The 25,991-nt window shown below is 29.4% G+C and overlaps 13 protein-coding genes across 13 annotated transcripts; 5 read left to right on the plus strand and 8 right to left on the minus strand. All coding sequences in view use genetic code 12, as the record gives it.

Annotated features, from left to right (window-relative positions):
* Nucleotides 1-50: 50 nt before the first annotated feature.
* Nucleotides 51-1,568, plus strand: DDC1 (Ddc1p; the record flags this gene model as incomplete). The annotated part of the gene is made up of 1 exon (XM_051763379.1): nt 51-1,568. One exon carries the CDS (start codon nt 51-53, stop codon nt 1,566-1,568), a length of 1,518 nt encoding a protein of 505 aa, XP_051620225.1.
* A 39-nt stretch (nt 1,569-1,607) lies between these two features.
* KGF54_002856 (uncharacterized protein) lies at nt 1,608-3,197 on the minus strand (the record flags this gene model as incomplete). The annotated part of the gene is made up of 1 exon (XM_051763380.1): nt 1,608-3,197. The coding sequence occupies one exon, from the start codon at nt 3,195-3,197 to the stop codon at nt 1,608-1,610; it is 1,590 nt and encodes a 529-aa protein (XP_051620226.1).
* A 401-nt stretch (nt 3,198-3,598) lies between these two features.
* Nucleotides 3,599-5,761, plus strand: KGF54_002857 (putative metalloendopeptidase; the record flags this gene model as incomplete). The annotated part of the gene is made up of 1 exon (XM_051763381.1): nt 3,599-5,761. The coding sequence occupies one exon, from the start codon at nt 3,599-3,601 to the stop codon at nt 5,759-5,761; it is 2,163 nt and encodes a 720-aa protein (XP_051620227.1).
* A 5-nt stretch (nt 5,762-5,766) lies between these two features.
* Nucleotides 5,767-6,375, minus strand: KGF54_002858 (uncharacterized protein; the record flags this gene model as incomplete). Its single annotated transcript, XM_051763382.1, has 1 exon — nt 5,767-6,375. One exon carries the CDS (start codon nt 6,373-6,375, stop codon nt 5,767-5,769), a length of 609 nt encoding a protein of 202 aa, XP_051620228.1.
* Nucleotides 6,376-7,909: 1,534 nt separating this feature from the next.
* On the plus strand, nt 7,910-10,960 carry APL5 (Apl5p; the record flags this gene model as incomplete). Its single annotated transcript, XM_051763383.1, has 1 exon — nt 7,910-10,960. The coding sequence occupies one exon, from the start codon at nt 7,910-7,912 to the stop codon at nt 10,958-10,960; it is 3,051 nt and encodes a 1,016-aa protein (XP_051620229.1).
* A 99-nt stretch (nt 10,961-11,059) lies between these two features.
* On the minus strand, nt 11,060-11,929 carry SLC1 (1-acylglycerol-3-phosphate O-acyltransferase; the record flags this gene model as incomplete). Its single annotated transcript, XM_051763385.1, has 1 exon — nt 11,060-11,929. One exon carries the CDS (start codon nt 11,927-11,929, stop codon nt 11,060-11,062), a length of 870 nt encoding a protein of 289 aa, XP_051620230.1.
* A 365-nt stretch (nt 11,930-12,294) lies between these two features.
* Nucleotides 12,295-13,011, minus strand: GLX3 (glutathione-independent methylglyoxalase; the record flags this gene model as incomplete). The annotated part of the gene is made up of 1 exon (XM_051763386.1): nt 12,295-13,011. One exon carries the CDS (start codon nt 13,009-13,011, stop codon nt 12,295-12,297), a length of 717 nt encoding a protein of 238 aa, XP_051620231.1.
* A 383-nt stretch (nt 13,012-13,394) lies between these two features.
* Nucleotides 13,395-14,459, minus strand: KGF54_002862 (uncharacterized protein; the record flags this gene model as incomplete). Its single annotated transcript, XM_051763387.1, has 1 exon — nt 13,395-14,459. The coding sequence occupies one exon, from the start codon at nt 14,457-14,459 to the stop codon at nt 13,395-13,397; it is 1,065 nt and encodes a 354-aa protein (XP_051620232.1).
* An 88-nt stretch (nt 14,460-14,547) lies between these two features.
* On the plus strand, nt 14,548-16,575 carry KGF54_002863 (uncharacterized protein; the record flags this gene model as incomplete). The annotated part of the gene is made up of 1 exon (XM_051763388.1): nt 14,548-16,575. The coding sequence occupies one exon, from the start codon at nt 14,548-14,550 to the stop codon at nt 16,573-16,575; it is 2,028 nt and encodes a 675-aa protein (XP_051620233.1).
* Nucleotides 16,576-16,628: 53 nt separating this feature from the next.
* KGF54_002864 (uncharacterized protein) lies at nt 16,629-17,408 on the minus strand (the record flags this gene model as incomplete). Its single annotated transcript, XM_051763389.1, has 1 exon — nt 16,629-17,408. The coding sequence occupies one exon, from the start codon at nt 17,406-17,408 to the stop codon at nt 16,629-16,631; it is 780 nt and encodes a 259-aa protein (XP_051620234.1).
* Nucleotides 17,409-19,273: 1,865 nt separating this feature from the next.
* Nucleotides 19,274-19,576, minus strand: MRPL33 (mitochondrial 54S ribosomal protein uL30m; the record flags this gene model as incomplete). Its single annotated transcript, XM_051763390.1, has 1 exon — nt 19,274-19,576. The coding sequence occupies one exon, from the start codon at nt 19,574-19,576 to the stop codon at nt 19,274-19,276; it is 303 nt and encodes a 100-aa protein (XP_051620235.1).
* Nucleotides 19,577-19,892: 316 nt separating this feature from the next.
* On the minus strand, nt 19,893-22,553 carry ZCF8 (Zcf8p; the record flags this gene model as incomplete). Its single annotated transcript, XM_051763391.1, has 1 exon — nt 19,893-22,553. The coding sequence occupies one exon, from the start codon at nt 22,551-22,553 to the stop codon at nt 19,893-19,895; it is 2,661 nt and encodes an 886-aa protein (XP_051620236.1).
* A 1,686-nt stretch (nt 22,554-24,239) lies between these two features.
* On the plus strand, nt 24,240-25,964 carry KGF54_002867 (uncharacterized protein; the record flags this gene model as incomplete). Its single annotated transcript, XM_051763392.1, has 1 exon — nt 24,240-25,964. The coding sequence occupies one exon, from the start codon at nt 24,240-24,242 to the stop codon at nt 25,962-25,964; it is 1,725 nt and encodes a 574-aa protein (XP_051620237.1).
* Between the last annotated feature and the right edge of the window lie 27 nt (nt 25,965-25,991).

Below are 25,991 nucleotides of genomic sequence, written 5' to 3' on the forward strand. Positions count from 1 at the left end.
ATTTCTGGAGATCTCCAAATCAAACACGCCAAAATACAACAATTTATCATATGGGTTTCAATGCCATTATCGATAACAACAAACATAAACTAATATGGTGTAAATCAATTTCAACATTATCAGCCATTTCAGAAGCTATAAATTTCACGATCAAAAAGAAATCATTATCATTATCAGCTATCAATGTTAGTAGAACTTCACATGGAGAAATCATATTTAAGGAATCATTTTTTAATTCATTTGAAGTAGATTTTCATAATATACTACCTGAAGGGTTTGAAAAGGAGATGCTAGAAGAAGAGCAGACGTATTCGTTCATGATCAATTCAAAACATTTAGCTACATTATTTAGGAATCTAGATTCAAACAGTATGAAATATATAAACCTAAAGATTCATTGGTCTAAAACATCACCAAATAATTTGAAATATAAACTCTTAATAGAAATACTAAACAAGAAGATGATCATCAAGAAATATCAGACTGGTTATTTACCAATCACCAGAAAGGAAATTAAAATAGCATCAAGTTATAAGGATCAATTTTGTAAACAAGAAGAGAATGAAGAATTTATTACTACTGCTGACAAAATCTATCATATAATGATTGATCTAATTATACCCAAACAATTTCTAGAGATGGTTCCTTCAGCAGCTGAAGATTTTAAAATTGATATTAAAAATGAAAAAGTCCTGTTTGGTGGATATACTAAAGCAATTGTTAAAGATAGGGATTATATAAAACAACCAATGGCAGTTACAGTCACCATAAGTCTTGATGAATTAGCTGACAGTAATTTAATAGTACCCGAATCACAAGGAGAACCACTTCGTAAATTAATAAACTTTGGAATGCGAGATTTCAAAAACTTTTTAAATTTAGTTGGTTATTTCACCTCATCGGCATCATCTTATGCAGAACAATTTGATGAAGAATATGTCTCACTAGGTAATCAAAATGATTATTTCCATATATATTTTAAAGAAGCAGGAGATCCCATATTATTTGATTTACAAAATCATCAACATGTTGATGTACAATTTATACAAATTACAGCTGGTGATAAATCTACAATACAAGAAGGTGAAAAAGAGATTGATCCTCTGACTATTAAAAAACATCTATCATTGGAAGCACCAGTAATCCACAAGATTGATAAACAACAACCACCAAAAGAAATTGAAATTGAAAGAGAGCCAGAACCAGAACAAGATGAAGTGTATGGTAATGATTTTGCTTCGAGAGATTCTTCACAAGAAGAACCATCAATGAGAAAATTTACGTTTGGTAGACTACCTACAAATAATGAACAAAATAAATTAAATAAAAGAAATTTAGCTAAAAGAGATAATAGTGATGGATTTTTATTCTCAGAAGGTAATGAAGATGTTGTAACTTATGATAACAATCAAACAACAACGAACAAAGAATATGATAGGGGTGCTGATACAGAATATAGTGACTCAGAAGAAGACTATGAACAGCCCCAACTTAAAAGAAGATTGATTGACACACCAGATGAATTGGGCCCAACGCAAGTTGGTGAAAAAGTAGAATCAATTTTTTAAACTAATGAATGTAATGATTTAAATTAATGTCTATATAATTTAGTCAAGATTGTAGGTCCTGCCATTGATATCTTTTTTTTCTCCGTAATCTACGTGTACACTCCACGGTAAATCATTAGAAGAATACTTTGTGGGTGGAAGTGCAAATGGCATTCGAACATATGTAGTATCTTCTTCATCATTACTATCCTTTAAATATACAGGCTTTAGTAAGGTGTTTTCTCTTGGTGTAACTAGAACACCTAATTCATAACTACTAACTTCATACTGGTTTGGGCTATCATTAACAAATGCATTCCCTTTCCTACTTCCCCAAGCTTGTTTCGATAGATTATGACTTCCCATATAACACCATTTTAAAGTTTTCCAATCATCACCATTATCACACATATATAATTTTACGTGAGGTACAACTTTTTCTCGACCTGTTGTCAATCTTGAACCACTCGAGTTCCACTTTTTAATGAATGGTTTTATTGCTTGATTGAAATAATTTTTATGAACAAATGATTTAGTATAATTGAAGTGAATAGCTTGACCTGCAAGATATCCTACGTTACTTTGTGCAACTTCATCTACAGTTGGGTAAACTATACTTGGTGTGTAATTATGTTTAGTTTGATGAGATTTAATACTATCCTTACCAGGAGGTAATAACTTAAAATGATTTTTTGAAAATATTAATGGACATAATAAATGAGTGAAGATACCGGCAGTCGACCATTTTTCAGTAGAAAAGGGGTATGATATGGCTGATACTTGAGCTAGTATATTATAATGTTTTTCTTCACTAGTATTGTCTAATAGTAAGTTATTAAGTTTAAGCACATCACGTAAATTACCATATCCATAATGTTGATCATTATCCTCCAAATTATAAGTACCAGGAGCTGATGCAACTAAGTCAACTTCAATACCCAGAAAATTGAATTCACTTAAACGTTGTGCAAGGTCATCTATTCTAGACTTTTTGTATTTTCTCAAATAACTTAACAAATCCGATTTGAATCGTATACTTTTAGATCCTTTTGTTTCACCCTTAGCTAATCTCCCGGATCTCCAAACCATTTGTGTTAAACCTCCAAAATCCAACTTAGTTATGTTTGCTGACATTATAACAACTTCAACTGTAGAATCATCAAAGAAATTGATCATCATCTTCGTATGATGAGTTCCGAATCTATTTGGAATACTTGCAACAACTTCATGAATATTATAATTTGATTTTATTGACTCAGTTTCTTCATATTCAGGATCTAATAATCTTCCACCTGTTATGAACACTATTTTCTTTTTCTTTGTTATAAAACTATGATCTAAGAATGTTAAAAAAAATGGAAGATCAACGTTGAAATTAAATTGATAGGTTTCTTCAAGTGAATTTGATCCTATTAAATCATGTATTCTGACTGTGTCTTGATTGACATTTTGCAATTGATTTTCTGGATAACTAGGATTATATAGTAGTTTGATTGGTGAAGGAAATGAACTTTTAGTCTCTTTTGCAGCTGGCTCTTGCACTATCGGTTCATTATTTGACACTTCATCAATCGCATCTTTTGTCTTTTGCTTCTTTGCCCAATGATTAGATGCTGCTTGAAAAGCTTCCGATTTTCTTTTAGTACTCATCAAGACTTTTGAAAGAGGTATTGGTGGTTTGGGTGAAATTATATATCCTCGGGAAAACAACGTTATACAAGTGTTTTGGTGCTATAGGCTTTGATGACTTTTGCTCTTTTCATCAAACGTTGTGGTACTTTTTGATATTCATTGAAGGAATTCATTTACTCTTTCAAATGAATCGGATCTATTCCTTAGATTTTGTGATACATTTATATAAGCGAGACGCATTTCCTTTACAAGATATTTTTAGATCAAGACTTTGCCAGGCAAAGTTATATTATTTGTCAAGATTTTAATTAACAAATCAACTCAGAGACTTCATAGGTTAATTTTCGTCGATACTAATATCACACGTCTTATTTGCTATTTAAATTGGTTTAATCAAATACTTAAATGTTCTAGTATAAATGACAATTTCTTTTAATTACCAAAATAACGAAATTGTTTCATCACCGACAGTTATAGTTAGTGGGTCAACTTCAACAGGACTTCACCGAGGGGTAATAGGTTTCACGAATAATGGCAATAAAGTATTCCCACCTCAATATTTTGAAGTTAATAATGGACAATTTAAAGCTATAATTCATGTTTCACCAGGTGAACCAAACAACTTTGAAATAGAAATATATGATAATGCATTCATAAATCCATTTGGGTTTCCTGATTATAATGGTAAACCACATACAGTAGATAAAGGATTTTTGATACTTAGTTTTAATCCCTTACCACAAAATAAACCCGTTTATTTATGTATAATTAGGGGAAGAGATTCACCAAATACTTATGATATGCCAAATTATAGATTAGCTAGAGGCGAGCGTCCAACATTAGAAAATGCCATCAAGAAATTAAAAGTTGCAGGCAGATTAATTCAAGCATATACTCAGGATGAAATGAGAGCTGTTGGTTTCAGTAATAGATCATTCCAATTTGTTGAAGAAACTGTACTGAATCAATCACTTTTTGGTTATAATGTTAATTCTCCAACACCTCATCAAGAAGTCAAAGTATTTGTTCTAACAAGTCCCAAATCCGTTGCGGAACTTAGATCACCAGATTTGGCACAACAAAACCCAAAAGCTAAAGATTCGGGTGGTCTATTTAGTCATGCAATTGATCTTATAAAAAACACTCCAGAAATTTATAATTCCAAAAATGGTACAGCTGTTCAATGTGCTGTATTTTATATAGATTCAACTTTTGATAAGAGGAATAATATGATCTTGGCGCATGCAGCATTAGGTGGAGGAACAAATGAGGTGAAACTTGGTATATTTGGTTCACATGGATTACACTCGTTTGCACAAAATTTTCCTTTGGTTACACCATCTTTTTTAGATGATACAAGACTCTCTACCCTGGAAGTTGCAAATGATTGTGGAGAATGCTCTACAAGTTATGAATGTTATAATATATGCTTTGGAGCTTTTATTCACGAAGCTGGAGGACATATGCTCGGATGTCCTCACCAAGTTGATGGTATAATGCTTAGAGATTACGTTATGCTAAATCGTTCCTTTATGACTAGAGAATTGAAAAATGTTAGAACTGGCTCTTCTGGTAAAATTATAGGTAGTGATGGTCAATGGCCAGTATGTCATTGGAATAGATTAGATTTAATTAGATTTTTATTTCATGATTCATTTTCCTTACCAATTGATAATTTTGAAAAAGTTTATTCAACAACAATGAAACCTGACAATCTGTACCAATTATCAACTTCACCAAGTCTGTATGCTCTATCAAATGGTGCAATTGCAAAATCGGATAATGGAATATTTTTAGTAGAGGTGGTCGATGGAGAATTAGCCAGATATCATGAAGCATATTTACCTGCAATGTATGGTGGTCAGGGTTTACAAGGTCAAATTAAACTCAGCTATAAAGATTTATTAAAAAAAGTAAGAAGTATGAAAGGAGATGTTAATGATGAATATAAAGTTAGAGTTTTATCATTAGGTGGAGATCTTTTTATTGATAATTTCAAAAAGCATTGTTCAGATCAACATCAAGAAATTATCAGAAATGATTTTGGTTTAGGTAGAGGTGAATTGATGGGAGCTAAAAGTTCAATATTAGGAAATGCAAAAGGTCCAATGCATTATGTTGGATTCAATGTAAAAACGATCTTTAAAATCAGAATTTATTCAGGTGGGGCATTAGATGGTGTCAAATTTTTTTATAGAGGTGGTGGTTCATCAATAGCTCCAAAAGTTCCTCGTCGAAATTATATAAAGAACTTTTTGAGCAATAACCAAACACCATTAAATTTTGATACTACAAATAATACATCAGAAGCAATTGCAGTAGTAGGAAGAGAGAAGGGCAATTATGCTGAGTTTGTACTTGATGAAGGGGAATACATCACAAAATTTAATATTCGAAATGGTGCTTGGATTGATGCTATTCAATTTGTTACAAATAAAAACAGAATTTCATCAATGTTTGGAAATACAAATGGTGGACATATATCTAGTTTAGAAGCCCCTACTAGTGACAATGAAATTATTGGTATGTATTTCTATATGGGTGACTGGTTGGATGGATTAGGCATTATATATACCTCTTAAAAAAATTATGATTGACGATCTAATACTTTATCTGTAGCTTGATAATACTCTATTGGGAATTTCTCAATTATACCAAGGTTTTTCTTCAGCTTCATGAATGGTACTACATAGGATTTCGTATCACCATTTTTTAATTTGGTAATTCGTTTCTCCAAATGTTGAATGTCATTATTCAATTTATCCATTCTACTTAACTTTGAATCTTCAGCAGGTGTGAAATTTTTTTCAAATAATGATTGCAATGTTCTTAACTTTTCTTGTAATTGTGATTTTTTCTCGATTAGTTTTTGATTTTCGTTATTCAAATTACCACTTATTTGTGCTTCTGTCACTAAAGATTTATCCAAGTCTGAAGAATCTAATGCTTGTAAAATTGAGTTGGTGAAATATTTAGCATGATCTCCAAGATTTGCTATTCCAGGTAAATGTGAGGACACTGATTCTTCATTTACTGGACCAATATCATCTTCATCATCATCACTTCTTAAATAATCATCATCTGTATCAGTTGAAACTAACTGCTCATAACTATTATTGTTGTGTGAAGTAAGTCCATTTTTCGGTGATTCTTTCACATCTATACTGTCTAGGTTGGTAGAATTATCATCATTCATTGATAAGACTCGAGTAAGAATCGCCTATATCATGAGACTTATATGAATAACCTCTTGTAAATATATAAGTGGTAGTAGTTTAGTAAACAAATATATACTTTAAATAGACGGAAATAAAATTGGAGTGGGTGCTCTTATTCAGCACAAGCTCATTAAAAACGCACACTTTTCAAGACTACTTATTCTTTTTTTTCACGCACTCATTTGTATCTTACTCTTAACTATTGATTTAGGGATCTCGATGAAAGAGAAATATTTTTTTCTTAAATATTGATGTAGAGAGCTCAATAAAACACTTTTTTGCAACTAAAACTCCTATGACGTTTATACTTTGACATCATAAAAATTCAGTAACTTTGTGATTGAGATTGCCCAATTGTAACTAATATAGCAAGAGCCATTAGATTACTGGTGTTACAGTTTTGAGGATTTTTGGATAAGCTTTGGAACTTAGACTTTTTGCTAAAGAGTTTTTGAAAAGAATTTTGTGCTGAAATTAAGACCAAAATTTTGAATATAACAACACTTACAACATACATGATAGGAAAAAACTATGGTCTTTCATAAGCATTACGAAGTGTGTCACTTAAAACAAATGTGCAAACTTCAAGCTCTGTAGACGCTGTAGTACTTATGCAACAGGACCCAATTTACAAACGTCAATACTGTAGAAACTTCAAATTAATCCATGTTTACTGTCATAGCTTCTCAATTAGCTCAAAGACTGCAAAAAACCCGGCTTCAAGCTATATTTGTTGACGTTTTTAAAATAAAGCAAATATTACTGCGTTATAGTAGGTAAAAAGCCATCAGTATTTTTACAAAAGAGTATATAAATATTCCAAATTTAATTCCCAGAAATTTACTATAGTAATTAGGACTGGATAAGAATTTCAACTTTTCTCAAGCTTCTAATACCAAAGTTCCAGAATTTCTTATATTACATTTGTATGGTAGTTGAGATTCATACATACAATTTTACATAGAAATCTACATGAATATTTCGAATTCGAAAATTTCACATATTAAAGAGTCTGCTATTTAACAAGCTACTACATTACTTTAACTACAGAATGTCTCACAATAGTAAAGACTATATGTAAAAACTTGATTTTTCTTTCATTTACATAGTATTTGGAAAGAAAGATAACTAAAATGGAATATACCAACAAGTGAGTGTTTTGATAATTTTTAGGCTAAAAATTTTTACTCGGTTCAATTTCAATTGAGATCATTGATCTCTAATTTTATCAAATTGATTAAAACAGTTTATATAATTAAGCAAATTATTCTACATATAAAACATTTGTAATCTCGTACAATTAAAACATAATCGAAGAAGCGCTTTTAAGAGCGCGAAAAAGTTCAGGTTCAACGTCGCGAACTCTGTCAATAAAACTTAATAAGAAATTCAATATGTGACATTCTAATAAAATTTGAAACACCGATCCTATTAATATTAATAGAGCTTTTTTTATTTTTTATTATTTTGTCCTATATCAAAAAATAAAATACCACCATTTCAATTCAATATATGTCATCTTTCCAACTTCAAAATTCTGAGGTATTGGCAAGGCTAAAGCCTTTTGGTATATCATTCGAAAAATCTTTAAATGATTTGATCAAAGGAATTAGAGCACATTCAAAAGAATCACCAGAAAGTTTAGCTAAATTTTTAGATGTTGCAATTCAAGAATGTAAAGCTGAATTATACACCACAGACCTTGAAACTAAAGCAATGGCAATTTTAAAATTGAGTTATTTAGAAATGTATGGATTTGACATGTCATGGTGTAATTTTCAAGTGTTGGAAGTAATGTCTTCATCCAGATTTCAACAAAAGAGAATTGGATATTTAGCAGCTATACAAAGTTTTAAAAATGAACAAGAATTATTGATTTTAGCAACCAATCAATTCAAAAAAGATTTAAACTCATCACAACATGTTGAAGTTGGATTAGCATTGAGTGGGATAGCGACAATTGTAACACCAAATTTATCAAAAGATATAAATGATGATGTATTAATGAAATTGAATCATTCAAAGCCATATATTAGGAAAAAAGCAATACTAGCGCTTTACAAAATCTTTTTACAATACCCGGATAGTCTAAGAATGAATTTTCATAGAGTAATTGAAAAATTAGACGATTCTGATGTTTCAGTAGTAAGTGCCACAATCAATGTTATATGTGAGTTATCCAAAAAGAACCCAAAGATTTTCCTTAATTATCTACCTAAATTTTTCGAAATACTAGAAGAAACTAAAAACAATTGGTTGATTATAAGAATATTAAAGTTATTTCAAAGTTTGTCCAAAATTGAACCAAGAATGAAGAAAAAAATCTTACCAGCAATAATGGATCTAATGTTAAGAACTCAGGCATCATCATTAGTTTATGAATGTATCAATTGTGCAGTCAATGGTCAAATGTTATCACCGGAATCTTATAAAGACAGAGAAACTGCTAAAATTTGTATAGATCAATTAATGTCATTTTTTAAAACTAAAGATTCAAATTTAAAATTTGTTGGTTTACTTGCATTGATAAATATTTTAAAGATATTCCCCGTTTTTTTGCATAAAATAGATGGTGTGTCTATAGTTATTATGGATTGTCTTAATGATTCTGATTTGATAATTAAAAGAAAAGCTTTGGAAGTATCAAATTATTTGGTGAATGAAGATAATATTGTTGAAGTTGTAAAAGTCATGTTACTTCAATTAGTTCCAGAAGAAACTATAGTGGATGAATCATTGAAATTAGAGATTACAATGAAAATTTTACAAATAGCTTCAAAAGATAATTACAGTAACATCCCAAACTTTAAATGGTACGTGGCTGTTTTAAAAGATGTCTTGAATTTAACCTTATTACCTACATCATCATCAGAAGTTTCTTCCGAAGTGGGTGATATAATTGCACTTGAACTTGGTAAAGAATTTAAAACACTTGCCACTAAAGTTCCATCAATAAGATCTACAATATTACAAAAAATCATAATAGAAGCAGTTTTGGACGAAAGCATAATACAAATTTGTCCTATCATACTTCGAGATGTTTATTGGATTTTAGGAGAATATATTGACGAGGTAAAAGTGGGTGTAAGTGACGACGATGAAGTGGAAATTGAAGATGAAGATTTAGTTGTATCGATGGGGAAGAAACTTCAAATTTTTAATAGTTTAATTAATTACAAAATTGATGAAAAACTTGGTAATGAATCAAACGCAAAATTTCCAATATCCGTTGCATTAATAAAATTAAATCGTCCAGAAGTTTTATGTGTTTTGATTCAAGCTTTGGTCAAATTGTATAATGGTATTGTTAATGATTATACAAGAGCCTACTCAAATAATGATGAATTTTCCTTGGAAAGATTTAATGAGTTAAGTTACCATTTATATAAATTGATTGAATTTTTTAGTTGTTGGGAGAAACATCAAAATTATGAAGTTCAAGAAAGAGTTCTTTCTTGGTTGGAATTTCTAAAAGTTGCACATGAAGCAATGACTGGAGATGATTTGAGTGCTATTAAAAACCTTCAAGCTAAGGAATTATCATTGCTTAATAATGATGGAGATGATGATCAAGATTCTGTGGACTCGAGCGATGAAGACTCTGATGATAATGAATTTGATTCGGACTCTAGCTCAAGCGAGGATGATGTTGAAGACAATGAATATGAGAATTTAGTATCTGACGATGAAGAACCAAAACTCAAAAATACAGACCAAGAATTTGAAACCAATCCTTTTGCAAGTAATGAAAATCATAATGGATTATCTGAACCAAAAAAATTACCAGCATTAATTAGTCATGTTTTACCTTCATTTTTCAAGGCTTATTCATTAAATCCTGTGGCTAAGAATTCACAATTGAAAATACCAATACCTGAAGATTTAGATTTAGACTCAAATATAAATGATACAACAGAAGAAATTAATCAATTTGAAACTGATGAAGCAGATACTTACAACTTATATATATCAGAATCTGAATTAAATGAAGAACCTTTAATACAATTATCAAGTGAAGATGAAAATAAAATTAGATCAACAGAAAGGCTTGAAAATGTGAGTCCATATTATTTAAATACTAATACTACATCCAAAAAGAAAAAGCAAGAGAAAACAAGTTTAATAAATACTGGTTCTGAAAGTCCAAACAGTGTCAAAAGCTTTCCCATTGAAAATGCACCAAAGAAGAAGAAAAAAGTGTCAAAATTACAAAAAGAGAAAGTTATCATTTTAGGAGAAGAAACGATTGATGGTACACCTTCAATAGAGGAACCGGTAATAGAAAAGAAAATAAAACCTAAAAGCAAAAGTTCTTTCAAGATTGATTCATCAAATTTGGATAATTTTGATTTTGATTCATCAGCTATTGAGTCTTCACCAATTGATATAGAGGAGCTAAGAGATAAATTAAGTGAAAAGAAGAAGAAGAAGAAAAAAGATGAATCAAAAGATAAACCAGAAGAATCACGAACAACAAATGGTACCCATATTAATGAACCAACCATTGTCACAGTCAAAACAAAGAAGAAAAAGCCGAAAAAAAAAGCAGTAATTATTGAATAGATAACTACATTGCATGATTTAAATCAATTTTTTTAATATATTTGCATTAATTATTAAGGCTTCTGTAAATGATCTAAGAAAGTAATTGAAATCTCTTTTCTAATCACCCGAGATTAAAGGAGTTTCCTCACTTATTACTTCAACTTCAGTATCAGTAGGATTCTCATTTTCTGGCGGAACATATTCTTCATTTGGTTTGACTCCTGGTGCTGTTGAAAATCCATTCTTTTTTAAGACTTTCAACATGTCATTTCTGACATCTTCACAACATTTAGAAACGTCTTCATTTGTTTCCAATTCCGCAGTAGAGACTGGAGGTAACACTTCAATGTTGATCTCTCCCCTATTAAAGATTTTGTTTTTTGAATTAAAAATGGTGGAAGTATTTGAAACAACAACTGGTATAATTGGGATCTTTGCTTGTTTTGCTAAATGAAATGCTCCCTTTTTAAATGGTAATAATTGTAATGATTCATAAGCAGATCTTGTACCTTCTGGAAACATGAACAATGCTCTTTTTTCTTTTCTTAAACTTGCCAATGCACCGTCTAATACTTTTTTGGCTTTTGTTGATTTTGCTCTATCTAAAAAGAAAGTTCCACTTAATGCCATGAACCAACCTAAAAATGGTACATATTTCAACGATTTTTTACTAGTTACAGTATATCCTGGTTGAAAAATTCTTCCCAAAATATGTATATCTAATGCAGATTGATGATTTGATATAACAATAGCTGGTAAATCTTTTAAATAATGTTCATTTTTGATTTTAATGTCAACTCCAAGGAAGAATTTGAAAGTGTAATAAAAAGCTCTTGCTACTGTATATTGAGCATATTCGACTTTACCAATTAGTCTAAGAATTAAAGAAGCTATTACTCCATAAAGTGCACAACCAGCTATAAGTGATCCAAATATTATAGATTTCAAATAAAATTTTACTTGAGTTAAAAAGTCAGTTGATGCCATTTTGATAGGATTTTAGTAAAATTCACAAATAAATAAAATACTTTTGATCTAAAGAATGTCTTGCTGTTCAGTTGATGAAACGGTGTAAAATGAATGTGATTATTAGTTGATTGAAAATTGTACGTATCATAGATGGTAGGAAAAAAAAAAAATAATTGTTGAGCTTGGATTAATTATTTCAATCAATTATCTCTTATACAAAAATCAAAATTGGTCTAACTATACAACGACATAATTAAAGGAGGACTTTTTTGATGACATTCAATTGGCAACTTTGTCTCAATTAACAACTACAAAGTTTTTTGATCTACAAGATTGTATCGTTCACAATAAAAAATCTTCACTTTATATGATTACTTATTTTGCTAGTTACTTACTGATTCATGAGCTGCAATAACATTTCTAGCAGTAATAACAGCTGATTGAGGGTTAACACCAGTAACTAATTTACCATCAGTAACAGCAAATGAAGCCCAAGGTCCATCTGGTTCAACATAAGTTGCACCTTCTTTTTCAGCAATTTGTTTAATAGTCAATAAATGATCTTTTTCCATGATTTCCAATACTCCTAAAATTTCTTCACCTTTATCAGTAAAACCAGTTATTCTTTTACCTTTGATTAATGGTTCACCAGTTTTTAAATCATTTAAGCCATCAAAAATTGCAGGTCCATGACAAATAGCTGAAACTACACCACCTTTAGCCCAAGTTTCAGCGGCAATTTTTTGTAAAGCTTTAGCTTTTGGATAATCAAATAATGTACCATGACCTGCACTGGCAAAGAAAATATCATAATCTTTTGGATTTAAATCGGCTGCTTTTTTAATTTTATCTAATGCTTTGTTGTATGGTGATTCTTTGTTTTCAAAAACTTCTTTTGCTTTACCATTAAGGAAATCTTCACCTAAACTATGATCATCGTATCCAAATGTACCAGTTTCTGAGGCAAATTCAACATCATAGCCTTTTTGAGCGAATTCCAAGAACGGTTCTAAAGCTTCGGTTACGAAAAGACCGGTTTTTTTACCATCTGAATAGAAAACTTCATGATAAGAAGTAATTGCAATTAAAACTTTGACCATTGTTAATATATTATTCTATGAGTTAATGATTCAAGGATTTTAAAACTTTACTTAGAAAGAAAGAGGAAAGTTTAAAAGTATTTATACTATAAAAAGTCACATATATTTACAATTGCTTTAATTCTAATAATTTATAAATGTAGACTTTAATCGAATCGTAGTATTTATTGTTTAGTTAAAGTATTTCACATATCCGTATAATTTTGCTTTCAATCCTTAAATTTTTGTGTTATTATTGTAAATTTTATTGTTTGCTTATTAATTATACTCTTACGAAGTTCGGAGACTTTAAAATGTCTGAACTTCAAACTTAATATTCTATGATATCATCAGGTACACAAAAGAGACAAGCACAAGGTCAAAAAGTTCGATTAATTATCTATTTATTGTAATACTTCTTTCAAGTTAACTTGGCCTGAACCTCTAGCTAACGGTTGAGGTTGTGAATCACTCTTTTTCCATCCGATCATATATATAACATTGAATGTAGCCGGTAACAAAACTTCACCATTTTCTTGTATTTCACCATGTAAACTTTTGTAAATTTCATTTGCTGCTAATAATACATCTCTTGGTAAATTACTAGCTCTTGTTAAAACAGCATTTTGTTCTCCCATACTTTGTAAATCTTCACATAATGCCAAAATACTTGGAAATCCACCAACAACTATATTCTCAGAATCTATGGTCAACATCGTAAAGCCTGCTTTATTCAATAATGCACCAACATCATTCAAATGAACTAAAGGTGAAACTCGTGGTGACATACCACCTTTTCTTTCCAATTCTGCTAATTGTAATGATGTTCTTAACTCATACAAAGTATCACCTCCAATTAATGTACCCATAAATAACCCATCAGGTTTTAATATTTTATTAATATTTGATAAAGTTTGTGGTAAATCATTGATCCAATGTAAACTTAAATTGGATAGCACTACATCAAATGTATTTGATTCTTGAAATATTTCATGATTAAATGCTTCTTCATCCCCCACGATTCTTTTGATCTGACCTGGAAATTCATAATCATACTTGATTGAGTCGTCTCTGTGTAATAACTCCTTTGAGGAATCAAACATCACTAACTCTTTAATTTTATCTCGTACCAATGTTTTATCACTATTTAGTTGGTCAATTATTTTATGTTCGATCTCATCATCTTTCAATTGTTCAGGTACGTGACTCTTTGTACATAGTTGTTTCAAAAAGTTTCCGCTATTACTTCCAAAATCTAACAATTTATCAAAAGGTCTTGTTATAAATGCTAGTCTTTCTATCGTTTTTGTTGCAACTTCATCTCTTATATAATCTTTCTTTCTTGATAGTTCAGGGTTTAATTTTGCAGTTCTAGACCGATGTATTAGTTTCGCTGATCTATCAAATACATTGAATTGTGGTTTGTTTGTTTTTGCTGCAGTTGCAAATGCTCTTATCGTTGTGATCATTAAAATTGAATGTTTTTGATTGAGCAGTAGAAAAGTAGTAGAATTTTTTTTTGCAACACATTTCTTTATATTTTACAATCAACTTTGAATGTTAAAAAATCAATTATGGAGATGTAGATTATATGACTTTACTTTAAGTAAGCCTTGCATAGGTAGTAGATCAAGATTTTCTACGAGGTCAAGCGGACTAGCTACAGTTAAACAAAGTTGTCTTCAAAATCAACGATCATATAATACAAAAAACTACAACAACTTCGATTCCAATGGAGCGCAGTTCAAAAACCAACTGCTGGTCAATAACCATTTCAAAAGTAAATCACACATTCTACAGACATTATCAACTATACAGACCAAAGATCAACTTAACGACTTTGTCACAAAGTATCTGGAAAAGTATAGTCCTGAAACATCATGGCCACCATTTATGCAATTTATAAAACAAGCCCAGCAACTAAATTTCCAAATATCCAACAACTTGTGGATTCATTATCATAAATTGTGTGAACATAACGAACAAGACATTCAGCTTGTAGATTGGGCTGGATTATATTTGTTTAGATTCAATGGTCGAGTTTTCGAGATTTTACGTTTCAATGATCAATGGAGGAAAATTATCAAGTACAGCCCTAATTTATTTGCAGTTTATTATCTGAGTTATATACATTGGTTACTTAACACGAACCAGTTATATTTTGCAGTCGAAAACTTCATTAATTATTTGGAGTCCGGTGATTCGGATTTAAATTTATTACCATTTGACGCTATCATTACAAAATTGATTAAAGATGAAGATGTGTATAAAATTTGCAAGATTTTGGATATTTCAATGAATGAAAGAGACATAAATTTAAGTGATGAAAATTGGTCAAAGATTTTAAATTTAGGTATAAAAAACAATTCGTATCCAATTGTGAAGCAAGCTTATAAATCATATTTAATGAAAGGGTTCACAGATGGGAAAATATCAATAGAAGAAGCAATATTATCACCCATGTTAGTAAACAAAAATCATATATTTCAATCAATGTCTGATTCCTTACTAATGCAAATTTTACAAATACTTTCAATGAATGGTGATACTAAATTAACAATTGATTTGATTGAAAGTCATTTTTTCCACAAAGTTGTTGCTGGTAAGTCCGCATTAAATAAAAATTTCTGTTTGAAAATCATCGAGAGTCACTGTTATGATAATTCTCAAGCTAGCAAAGGTATGGAAAATGTATTAGATTTAATTGACACATTTGTTAGGAAGACCAAGAATGATCCTAATAATGCTATAACTTCGCAAGATTTATTCCAGGCTATGAATCAAAAAATATCATCATACAATCTAGGCATAATTGATAAAGAAAAGAAGTTAGATCAACCAGATATGGATGAAATTCGCGTCATAGACCCGAATAAAGAATCAAAGAAGCCAAAATTAGTCTTAGCTAAAAGCAAACTACTTCATGATTTCATTGTCCATAATATAAGTTACATCGACCAAAATGATTTCGATCCAATGACAAAATCTATATTCATTGACTGTTTACTAAACTACATATCAACTTATTTAAATCATACTGGTATTGTGAAAGTTTTAGTTTCAATTCATTACCTTAATTCGCAAAACCTAAAAAATTTGAATTCAACTTCATATGATTTAATATTAAAGACGCTATCACCTTCAACTTCAAAACAATGTGCTTTATATTATTTCAATTATTTCAAGATCAATCAAATAACAATCACACCAAGAATGTATATTTGGTTAATTCAAAGTTGTTTCAATGAATATTACGAACCCATTTGTACTTATTTAATTTATAATTATTTCAAGGAATATGAATCAATTATGACAGATGATGAAACAATTGTAACCAAGTTGATTGAAGTATTACCTGATGACATTGATGGGCAATTGTTGAAATTGAAAAATTATTTGACTCATATGCCTAGTGGAAAAGGTTTTAATATTGCTGGCTGCTTCAAATTTCTTGGTATTGTCATTGATGTCATTGATGAGAATCAATTGCTTTCTGAAGTTGGTCCAAAATGTCATAGAAGATATTATAAAGTATATGACGAAAATGATTTATCCAAATTAAAAAAAGTTTTGCCTATTAATTAGATATGTTTTAGCTAGACCAAATAATGACAATACATCTTAGTGAGTAAACTTGATCACCCATTAACTGCAGCTCTTATTTCTTCATCATTAATGTCAAAAACTTTATGTTTGAGTTGTTTTCTGAACTCATCATTTAAACTATCATTACAATTATTATTATTTACTGTGATATTTTGTAAAGTTAATGAAGAATTCATAGAATTGAACATTGTTGAGTCAATTGCCATTTTTAAAATATGATTTGCGTGACAAGCTAATTCATCTTCATCATCTTCTTCTTGCTCTTCTTTCTGAAATTCGTGTTGATCGTTATGTGTTGAGAATTCTATTTTCTTTTGTTGTTTCTTTCTGATTGGGAGTTTTTGAATTTTTGAGGATTTTAGTGATGGTGGAGTAGAAAGAAGTTGAGCGCCTATTTTTGATTGTTTAAATTTTGTTGGAGTGGATTGTAATGGAGGTATTTCATCAATGATATTATCATTAAATATTGAATTTGATTCCCGATTAGTGTTATCTCTATCTTTGACACCACCATTATCATCTTCAAAAATGAGAAAATTGGTTTTGAACTTATTTGAAGGTGGGGTTTTGGGTATTGATTTTATAGGACTTAGATTCTTCTCTGGTAAGGATACTTTAAGATTTGATAGTTTTTGTCTACTCTCGATTAATAACTCCTGCAATGGGTCTTGATATTCTCTGGTTGTGTAAACTTTGCCAATTGGACTGGTGACATATTGCGCTTTAGCTGTGTTGGACCTGGGTATATCATTTGAAATTTGTAATTTATGATTATTATGACTAGAATTTTGTGAGTTTGTGATATCTCTCATTGTATTTATGGTGATATAAGTTGTTGGTATTGTTAGCTGAATATGAGTTTATATCAATATTGAATAATGGATAAAAAGTTTATATCAGGGGTATCTTTTATTCCACATAAATTGATGGGATAAAAAGGGATCTAATTATATTTGTAAAAAATAATTTTGAATTGATCTGTTTACTTTTTGCCTAATTTGGTTTGTACTAAAATCTTTAATTATGGCACAAAAAAAAAGATAAAAAGATTTTGCAACAATTTGATAAATTACCTTATACAAAACCTCTTGCCAAACTTATCGAGGAAGCGAGGACTTAGCTTATTTAATTTACTAGATTATCCAAAAGTGCTCTTCTAACCATGAAGATAGGGTTTGGCTTAATCTATTATGTTGACATTTTCTCAAACGTGTTTCAAGTATTGAAATATTTTATTTATTGTTTTGCAAATGTGAAGAGTTCTTAAGATAACTAATTTTTTCCTTAGTAATAAAATCAATTGAGTTCGACCTTATGAAGGAGTTTAGATCTTTAAAGAGCCTATCGATTACAAAGTCCATTACGCTACCAAGTACCTAAGATTTTTTAAGTACGAGACGTGATTGGATATGGTCCGCTCAACTACAAAGGAACTAGAATACGTCAAATCTAGTCATTGCTTACAAAGAGGTTCTTGAGTGCAGTCAGAAAATACCCATAGTTATTGTATTGAAATAAATAGAAACTCGTCATTCGAGTTGAAATTGTTTATTAATTAGTGATCCGAACATATACAAACTCAATCTGGTCCTAATTTTGTATGTATGACTGGCGCATGGTGTATTCCCCTGAACGCATAGAATTTAAATGAGTGGTAAAAATCGTCATTTGAGAATGTTCCTTTTAATCCTCTGACCCTTAAATGCCTTGACCTTGTGAACTGAAAATGTTAAAATGCTATTATATTTCTTGTTAATAAATAAATTGATTATTTGTTTCTGTTATCAACATTCTCTATTTGTTTATTCATCATTTGTTTATTTCTCAAATATTTTTCTTGTTGACTTAATTTTTCATTCGTATCATTACCATGCAAACTATCAACTGGACAAGGTAGTATACTATTTGCACCAACTAATAAGAAACATATGGCAAAAGTCGAGCTAAATAATGAATGTGTTAATCTATTTCTTTGAGTTGCTTTTATATACTGAAACATTGTTGGAATATTTACTATGATGATGTTTTTATCGTGCTTGATACGAGTTTGAGTAATAAATGAATGGTTTTATGTGATAAAGGTTTTGAATAGGTATTCGTTATGTGGGAGGTGAAATGACAAATCCAAAGTATTGTTGATCTTGGAAATTATATATACAAGATGATAAGTGAATATAATTGTAGTTATTTGAACAAATGTTATTCTATTAAATCGTATGTTTCTTTTTTTATTTACTTCAAAAAATGAAGTATTTTTTTTCAAGTCTGTATAAAAAATACTTATATGCAGTCTCACGTGTAAAGAAATATCCAATCAAAGAACTGGTGATGGTTATACAACATAATTAGCAACTACAAGACAACAAAGGCTTTTCATCCATCAAGAACTGCGAGAATCAGTTTGGATGTAGGTTTAAGATTAACATGTACCACAACATTAATAACTGATGACTTTTAGTTATAGAATTGATAAGCCAAGGTTTACAAAGAGTTGATTTTTCGATTTGAACTATCACTGATGATGAAGTCATTACCCAATTTCATTATTCATTAAATCCTCTATCTGATATCACTATTTACAAAAACCCATTCATATGCAAAGTCATACACGAATGAAAATACATCATCTTACCATTACTAAGATGATTGTCAAATCTCCCAAATTCTATATACAAACTTATTCATAAACTTTCCTCGTACCATCCTTAACTAACTCAAACCCAGAAGGCCATTTTCTCTCCAAATTAATCTCTCTGTTGTTCTTATAGTAATCAGTGACCTCAACAGTAACCAATTCTTTAACTTTACTTAACGAATGAGCTGATGCGACATCACATTTTATATATTTGGTTTGGTTTCTTCTACGTAATCCCAATGCTTCGAGTGTATTTCTTGTTTTTGGAGGCATACCTATTGATGATCTTATTTGAGTTACTTTGTAGTATAGTTGTTTTGAGGCTGGAGATATTATGTTTGACATTTTCTGTGTTGTGATGCTTCTGTATGTGATAAGAATATGTGGTTGATAATTAATTTTAAGTGATCGCTGACTTTGTCAAAATCTTCGAGTTGGTATTTAAGTTGGTTGTAGAGCTCACTTTAGATGTTGAAGAAATTTTTTCTCTCAAAATCTCGTAAATTAAAATTGGTAGCTCTACAGTATTATAATCTGAAACATTACTGATTTTCAATATGCCATGAAAAATGCTAGTATATTATATGGTCTATGGTCTATGAATTATATATAAAATTAAGTTACAAATACAGCAGCACTTTCCTTAAAAATTTCACCTTATTTAATCATCAATGTTTGGCTCAACATTTAATTTAATATAATCAGTAACAACATCATTATTAAATTCAAATCCACTTAATTTATCTATATGTTGCTTAATAAATTGATCATTAAATTTAATCTTTGCAGTTATATAAATTTCCCCATCAACTGACTTAGAGTCAAGAGGATAGTTTAAATATTGAAATAAGTCCCATACTTTTTCAACATACCTAAAGAAATTATCTCTTGAACCAAAATATAAATTTATTAGGAACTCCCAGTTTTCTTGAGGAATAATTTCTTTTAACTTATATAAAAAATCAGTTAAGTCTTCAAAGTTGTTAAGTACGTCGTCTGGTGTTGCTCCTTTGTTTAAGGATTTTTGTATTGAAGTTGGTTGATTTTTCAAGACTTGATTAAACTCCAATAAGATTCTCTCTGTCAACTTGAACAACGGAACAATTGATAAATTTTGAAATTTTTTATTAGTCATGAATTTGTTTAATGTTAATTGAAAATTTTTTACAATAATTGGATAAATCTTGTAAAGGTTAATTCTATAAATTTCATTTTCGATATTTTCCACAACTTTATTTTTCAATTTTGAATTGATTAAAAAATATTTCATCAATACCAAAAACAAGGCTTGGTACATTAGACATTGATGATAACTTTTTAAACAGTGAATTGGGAACTGATCAATTATGATGTCTATAACTCCGAATTCAGAATTATTATTGTCTTGATCAATTAAATTGAAATGATTGAATAAATTTATCATTGCTGTGAAATATGATGCATATCTTAAGCTTGGAAAATAGTTTGATTCAATTCTTATAAATGTTAACCACCTGATTGATAATAATAAGACATTTTGATTTTTTATTAATAACTCAATATCTTGTTTAGTCGGTGATGTTGATGGTGGTGATTTATAATTAATGGCAACTTGTTTCAACTCCTTGGATAATAATAATGAGACATTGCTGTATAATTCTAGGTAATTTTTAATTATTCCTCTTATTGATGTTGAATGAGCTGATTTTTTGTAATACAAGCCCCAAATTTCAATTGAATGTTTACTTAATTGACAATCAATATATTTTGCATTTTGCCCATATAATACATTTAAAAGCTGTCTATGAGGTACAACTGTATTTTTCAATTGATTTGATACTAATAATGAACCTTTAAATTGAAAAAAAGTGAATTCCAATTCAACTAATCTAATTTGTATCCAATATTTAGCTAATATTTTGAACTCAACAGAATCTGGGTACTGATCTACCATTTGCTGTCCATCAGCACCATTACCATTATAGTCGCTATCAACAGTCTCAAAAATTGGATCATCAATCAATGAAATAAAATCATTATTCAAGACAATATAATTTAATAAATTGTTGAACTCCAAATAATTATCTATAATGTCATTCTTGTATAGAAAAAGATTTTTTATAATTAAATAAAAATCTATCAAATAAATTAAATCCGTTAAATTCTCATAAAATAATATTTTTAATTTCAAAAAACGTGATATTTTAATCCAGTCGTTAATTAATTCATCTTTTATAATCATTCTATTATAGTCTAGTAAAAATTGCGAAGTATTATTTTCATCGAACAAAAGTCCATTTGACATTATCAAAAACATCAATGATAAATGTCTTAATTCGATGATGCTGAATCTGAAAATTTGGCTTAAATTTTTAACACTATCTTCATCATTTATATTTAGCAACTTAAAATAAATTAGTCTTGCCTGCTTCAACATTTCATCGTGATCCTGTAAGTCAATTAAGATGGGATTCAATGAGTTTAAGTAACTGCTAAAAAATTTCTCAAATACATTAAAGTTGTTAGGCAATAATCTTTTAATTCTCTTTATATCAACCATGTTTAATTCAAAAAGTCTTTCTGTGTCTTGATTCAATAACCTTTCTATTAAATTGACTCCATTCATTGTAGTGCTCTTAAAACCATTACCAGGACTGCTAATTTTGTTATTACTTGAACTTTGTTCTTCCATTCCGGTAATATGATTGATTGGGTGATTTGAAATACCTCTTATTGCTTCAGGTTGTAAATTAAAAGTATGATTTTGCCTAACATGTGATGATATATACTGATCATTATTATCATTTGATTGACCATTTGCTAATTGTAAATTTTTCGAAGTTGACAGTAATGAAGTGACTAAACTTGCTAAAGAATTTTGATTATCATTAAAAGTATGGACAATATCATTCGAAACTTTTAACTTCTTATTTAATGATCTTTTTTTACGCTCTTTTATTTTATTTAATTCTTCTTCTGATGGTGGTTGAGGTGGTTGTAATAAACATCTACTAACTCTTTTAAATTTCTTACATGATGCACATGGTATTTCTAAGTCACATTTAATTTTTAATAATTTACATGGTCCACAACTATAACTTCTTCTTTGTCTTTTTTTTCTATGTAATTGAGATTCTTGTTCTAATAACATGGAAGTATTATCTTGTGATAATTGTTGTTGGTTATGAGACGTTGAATGTGGTATAGTATTATCAATGGATGATTCTTCGGGAATTGTTGAATGTAGATACAGTTGATTATTAGAGTGTTGTTGTAAATTGTTTGATGGTAAATCTGAAGAAGAACTTACCCCATTACCATTATAACTCATATTTGAATCCATGTTGTGATTTTGATAATATATTTATGAATCTTAAAGATTTTGGTTGTAAAAAATTAATGATTCTAATAAACCCAAAATAAACTTCTATAAATACATTAATAACTATTAGCCTTTGTGCTTGAAGAATCTTCAATTCTAGTTTTTAATTTGAAAAAAATGAATAGTTAATAATAAAATGACACTTTTGAGTATATTAATATATATAATATATATCTATATTTGGTTGTAAAATTATATATTTGATAAATAAAATAAAATACAAAAAAAAAATATTTAATTTCGTAAAAATTTAAAATCGGATTTATTTTTATTTACTTTCAAATATTTAAATTTTGAATAAAAATAATTTATTATTTATTAATGAAAGATTAAAGATATTGTGAATTTAGCATTATATATTAATTATTTTGAGATGTGTTAAAATTACTGATGAAGATTGTGAATGATTTTTTGACTTATAGGTTCTTTCGCTGATATTAAAAACAATTATTATTTTCTACTGTTTTAAAATTATGAGATTACTAAAGTTTACGTTGTATTATAACAAAGTCAAAACTTTTTTAGAGGCTAGTAATGCTGAATGGTGATAAAATGTTGAATGTTAGTTGTTGTACTAAACTCAAAATATGAAGATGATTTTATCCATCAAGACTTCTTATTAATACACATTTCCGTCACAAATAATTTGAAGTATTTTTTAAAGTTGATTGATAATAAAATTATTATTATTTATATTTAATAGATGAAATTTTATAACCGGATCAAATAATAACCGATTGTGTGATGAAACAAAAATTAATGCGAAAAAAAGTATTCATCTATTACTCAAGATTGGATAATTGATGAATAGATCAGATCAGATCTTTCGATCTTAAATTAAATTTTACCATTACTGATACTTTTTCCAATGTCTAAATCCGATCATTTAACATCTTTTTTTTTTTGCATATTAAAAATCTAGCATATATCCAAATTTCATTAATTTGTATTATTTATATTAATTTATAGTCCTGTTTCGGATTATTTAATATAAAATTTTCAAATGATTGTGTTTAACATAAAGCCGGTTTCTTATTCCAGATCGCTAGTAAGAACGTAGTACAACAAACTTGAGTTAGTTTTTGAGTTTAGTCAAATCATCCAACATAGTAATAAGATAAGACATTCAAAATTTTGGTAGCTCGCTCAAAAACATCTTGACTCCTCCAGGTCGAGGAATTGTGTTTAAAAGTTACTACAATTTAAGTCGATCTCTTTCGATTAATTGAGTAATAAATAACAAAACCAAGATTAACAACAACAAAATATACTTCTTCACGATCTAATGCATGTTGTAAACGAGCTAGCAAATAACATTATTACTTATTATATGCTGCTACCAAATTGGTTTCGTATTTCCCAATTTTAAGGTATAGTACATATAGATAAAACACACTAAAAGATTATTAAAATTTGCAACCAATTTTTTTTCGATCTAAGTTGGAATCAAAAGCACCAGTATTATAATAGCATCAGCTGAGCAAAACACAACCCTTTTGTTTTTAATACAAGAAAAAACGATGCATAAATTTGGTTTTTGATGATAAAATCCAAGAAATTGCACCTTCCAAGTACTGTGGCTTTCTTTGTTTGTTGATTTTCTGGTTTGTATAAATTGATTTGATTATCTAAAATGTTTTGGAAAATATGAACCCTTACTTGGATACAGACAAAATGACAGTTGAAAATCAACCTAAAAGACCAAATTTCCTTATAATAGTCGCTGATGATTTAGGATTTACGGATTTATCACCATTTGGAGGAGAAATCAAAACACCAAATTTGAATAAATTATCAACTGAAAATGGTATAAGATTAACTGATTTTCATACCGCGTCTGCATGTTCACCAACAAGATCAATGTTATTAAGTGGTACAGATAATCATATTGCAGGATTAGGACAAATGGCAGAATTTGCAATAAAACAACCAAAATTAAAAGGTAAACCAGGTTATGAAGGTTATTTAAATGATAAAGTAGTTGCATTACCTGAAATCCTAAGGGATAATGGATATTTTACTTTTTTATCTGGTAAATGGCATTTAGGGTTGAAAAAACAATATTGGCCGATAAATAGAGGTTTTAAGAAATCTTGGTGTCTTTTACCTGGTGCTGGTAATCATTATAAATATATCACAAGAGATCCCAAAACTGGTGAACAAGCCCCCTTTTTACCAAATTTATTTGTTGAAGACGATCATGAAATTGTACCTGAAACTTTGCCTGATAATTTTTATTCAACTATTCATTATACTGATAAGGCTATTGAATTCATTGATCAAACACCTGAGAATGAACCATTTTTTGGGTTCTTGACATATACTGCTCCACATTGGCCATATCAAGCTCCACAAGATAGAATTGCAAAGTATGATGGATTTTATGATCTAGGGCCAGAAGAGTTAAGAAGAAAAAGATTAGCTAAAGCTTTGGAGTTAGGTATAATTGAAGAGAATGTGAAGCCACATCCAATAACCACTATTCGTAAAGATTGGAAAGATTTAACCAAAGAAGAAAAAGCTATTGAGATCAAAATCGTTCAAGCTTATGCAGCAATGGTTGAAATATTAGATGAGCAAATAGGTAGAGTTATTGATCATTTAGAATCAAAAGGTGAATTAGATAACACATTTGTATTATTTATGTCAGATAATGGGGCAGAAGGTATGATAATGGAAGCATTACCCTTGTCAAATCAAAGAATATCAACTTTTGTTGATAAATATTACGATAACTCGTTGGAAAATATAGGTAATTATAATTCATTTACATTTTATGGTGATCAATGGGCACAAGCTGCTACTGCCCCTCATTCAATGTATAAAGCATGGTCAACTGAAGGAGCGATAGTTTGTCCATTAATTTTACATTATCCACCTTTAATTAAATCTCAACATGGTAAAATCTTAAAAGAATTTACTACAGTAATGGATATTTTACCAACAGTGTTGGACTTAGCTGGTGTCAAACACCCAGGTAAGACATATAAAGGTAGATCAATTGCTGAACCAAGAGGTAAGTCATGGAAACAATATATATCCGGTCAAGCCCCATATGTACATGATCAAAATACAGTAACGGGGTGGGAATTATTTGGACAACAAGCTATAAGAAAAGGTGATTACAAAGCTATTTATATTCCAAAACCTTTTGGACCTGAAAAATGGCAATTATTCAATATTATAAAAGATCCTGGTGAGAATGATGATTTAGCTGAACAAGAGCCACAAAAGTTACAAGAATTAACTGATCATTGGGCTGTTTATGCTGCTGAGACCGGATTAATTGAAATTAGTTCTGATTTTTTCCAATCTGAAAAAATATTAGGTGAAGAAGATTATGAAGTTAGTTATAGAACAATTTATGATTAAAAATGACACTAGTGTTTAATTCTTCTA

The sequence above is a fragment of the Candida jiufengensis genome, assembly GCF_024610255.1.
Source record: "Candida jiufengensis strain CBS 10846 chromosome Unknown scaffold3, whole genome shotgun sequence".
Taxonomy (NCBI): domain Eukaryota; kingdom Fungi; phylum Ascomycota; class Pichiomycetes; order Serinales; family Debaryomycetaceae; genus Lodderomyces; species Lodderomyces jiufengensis.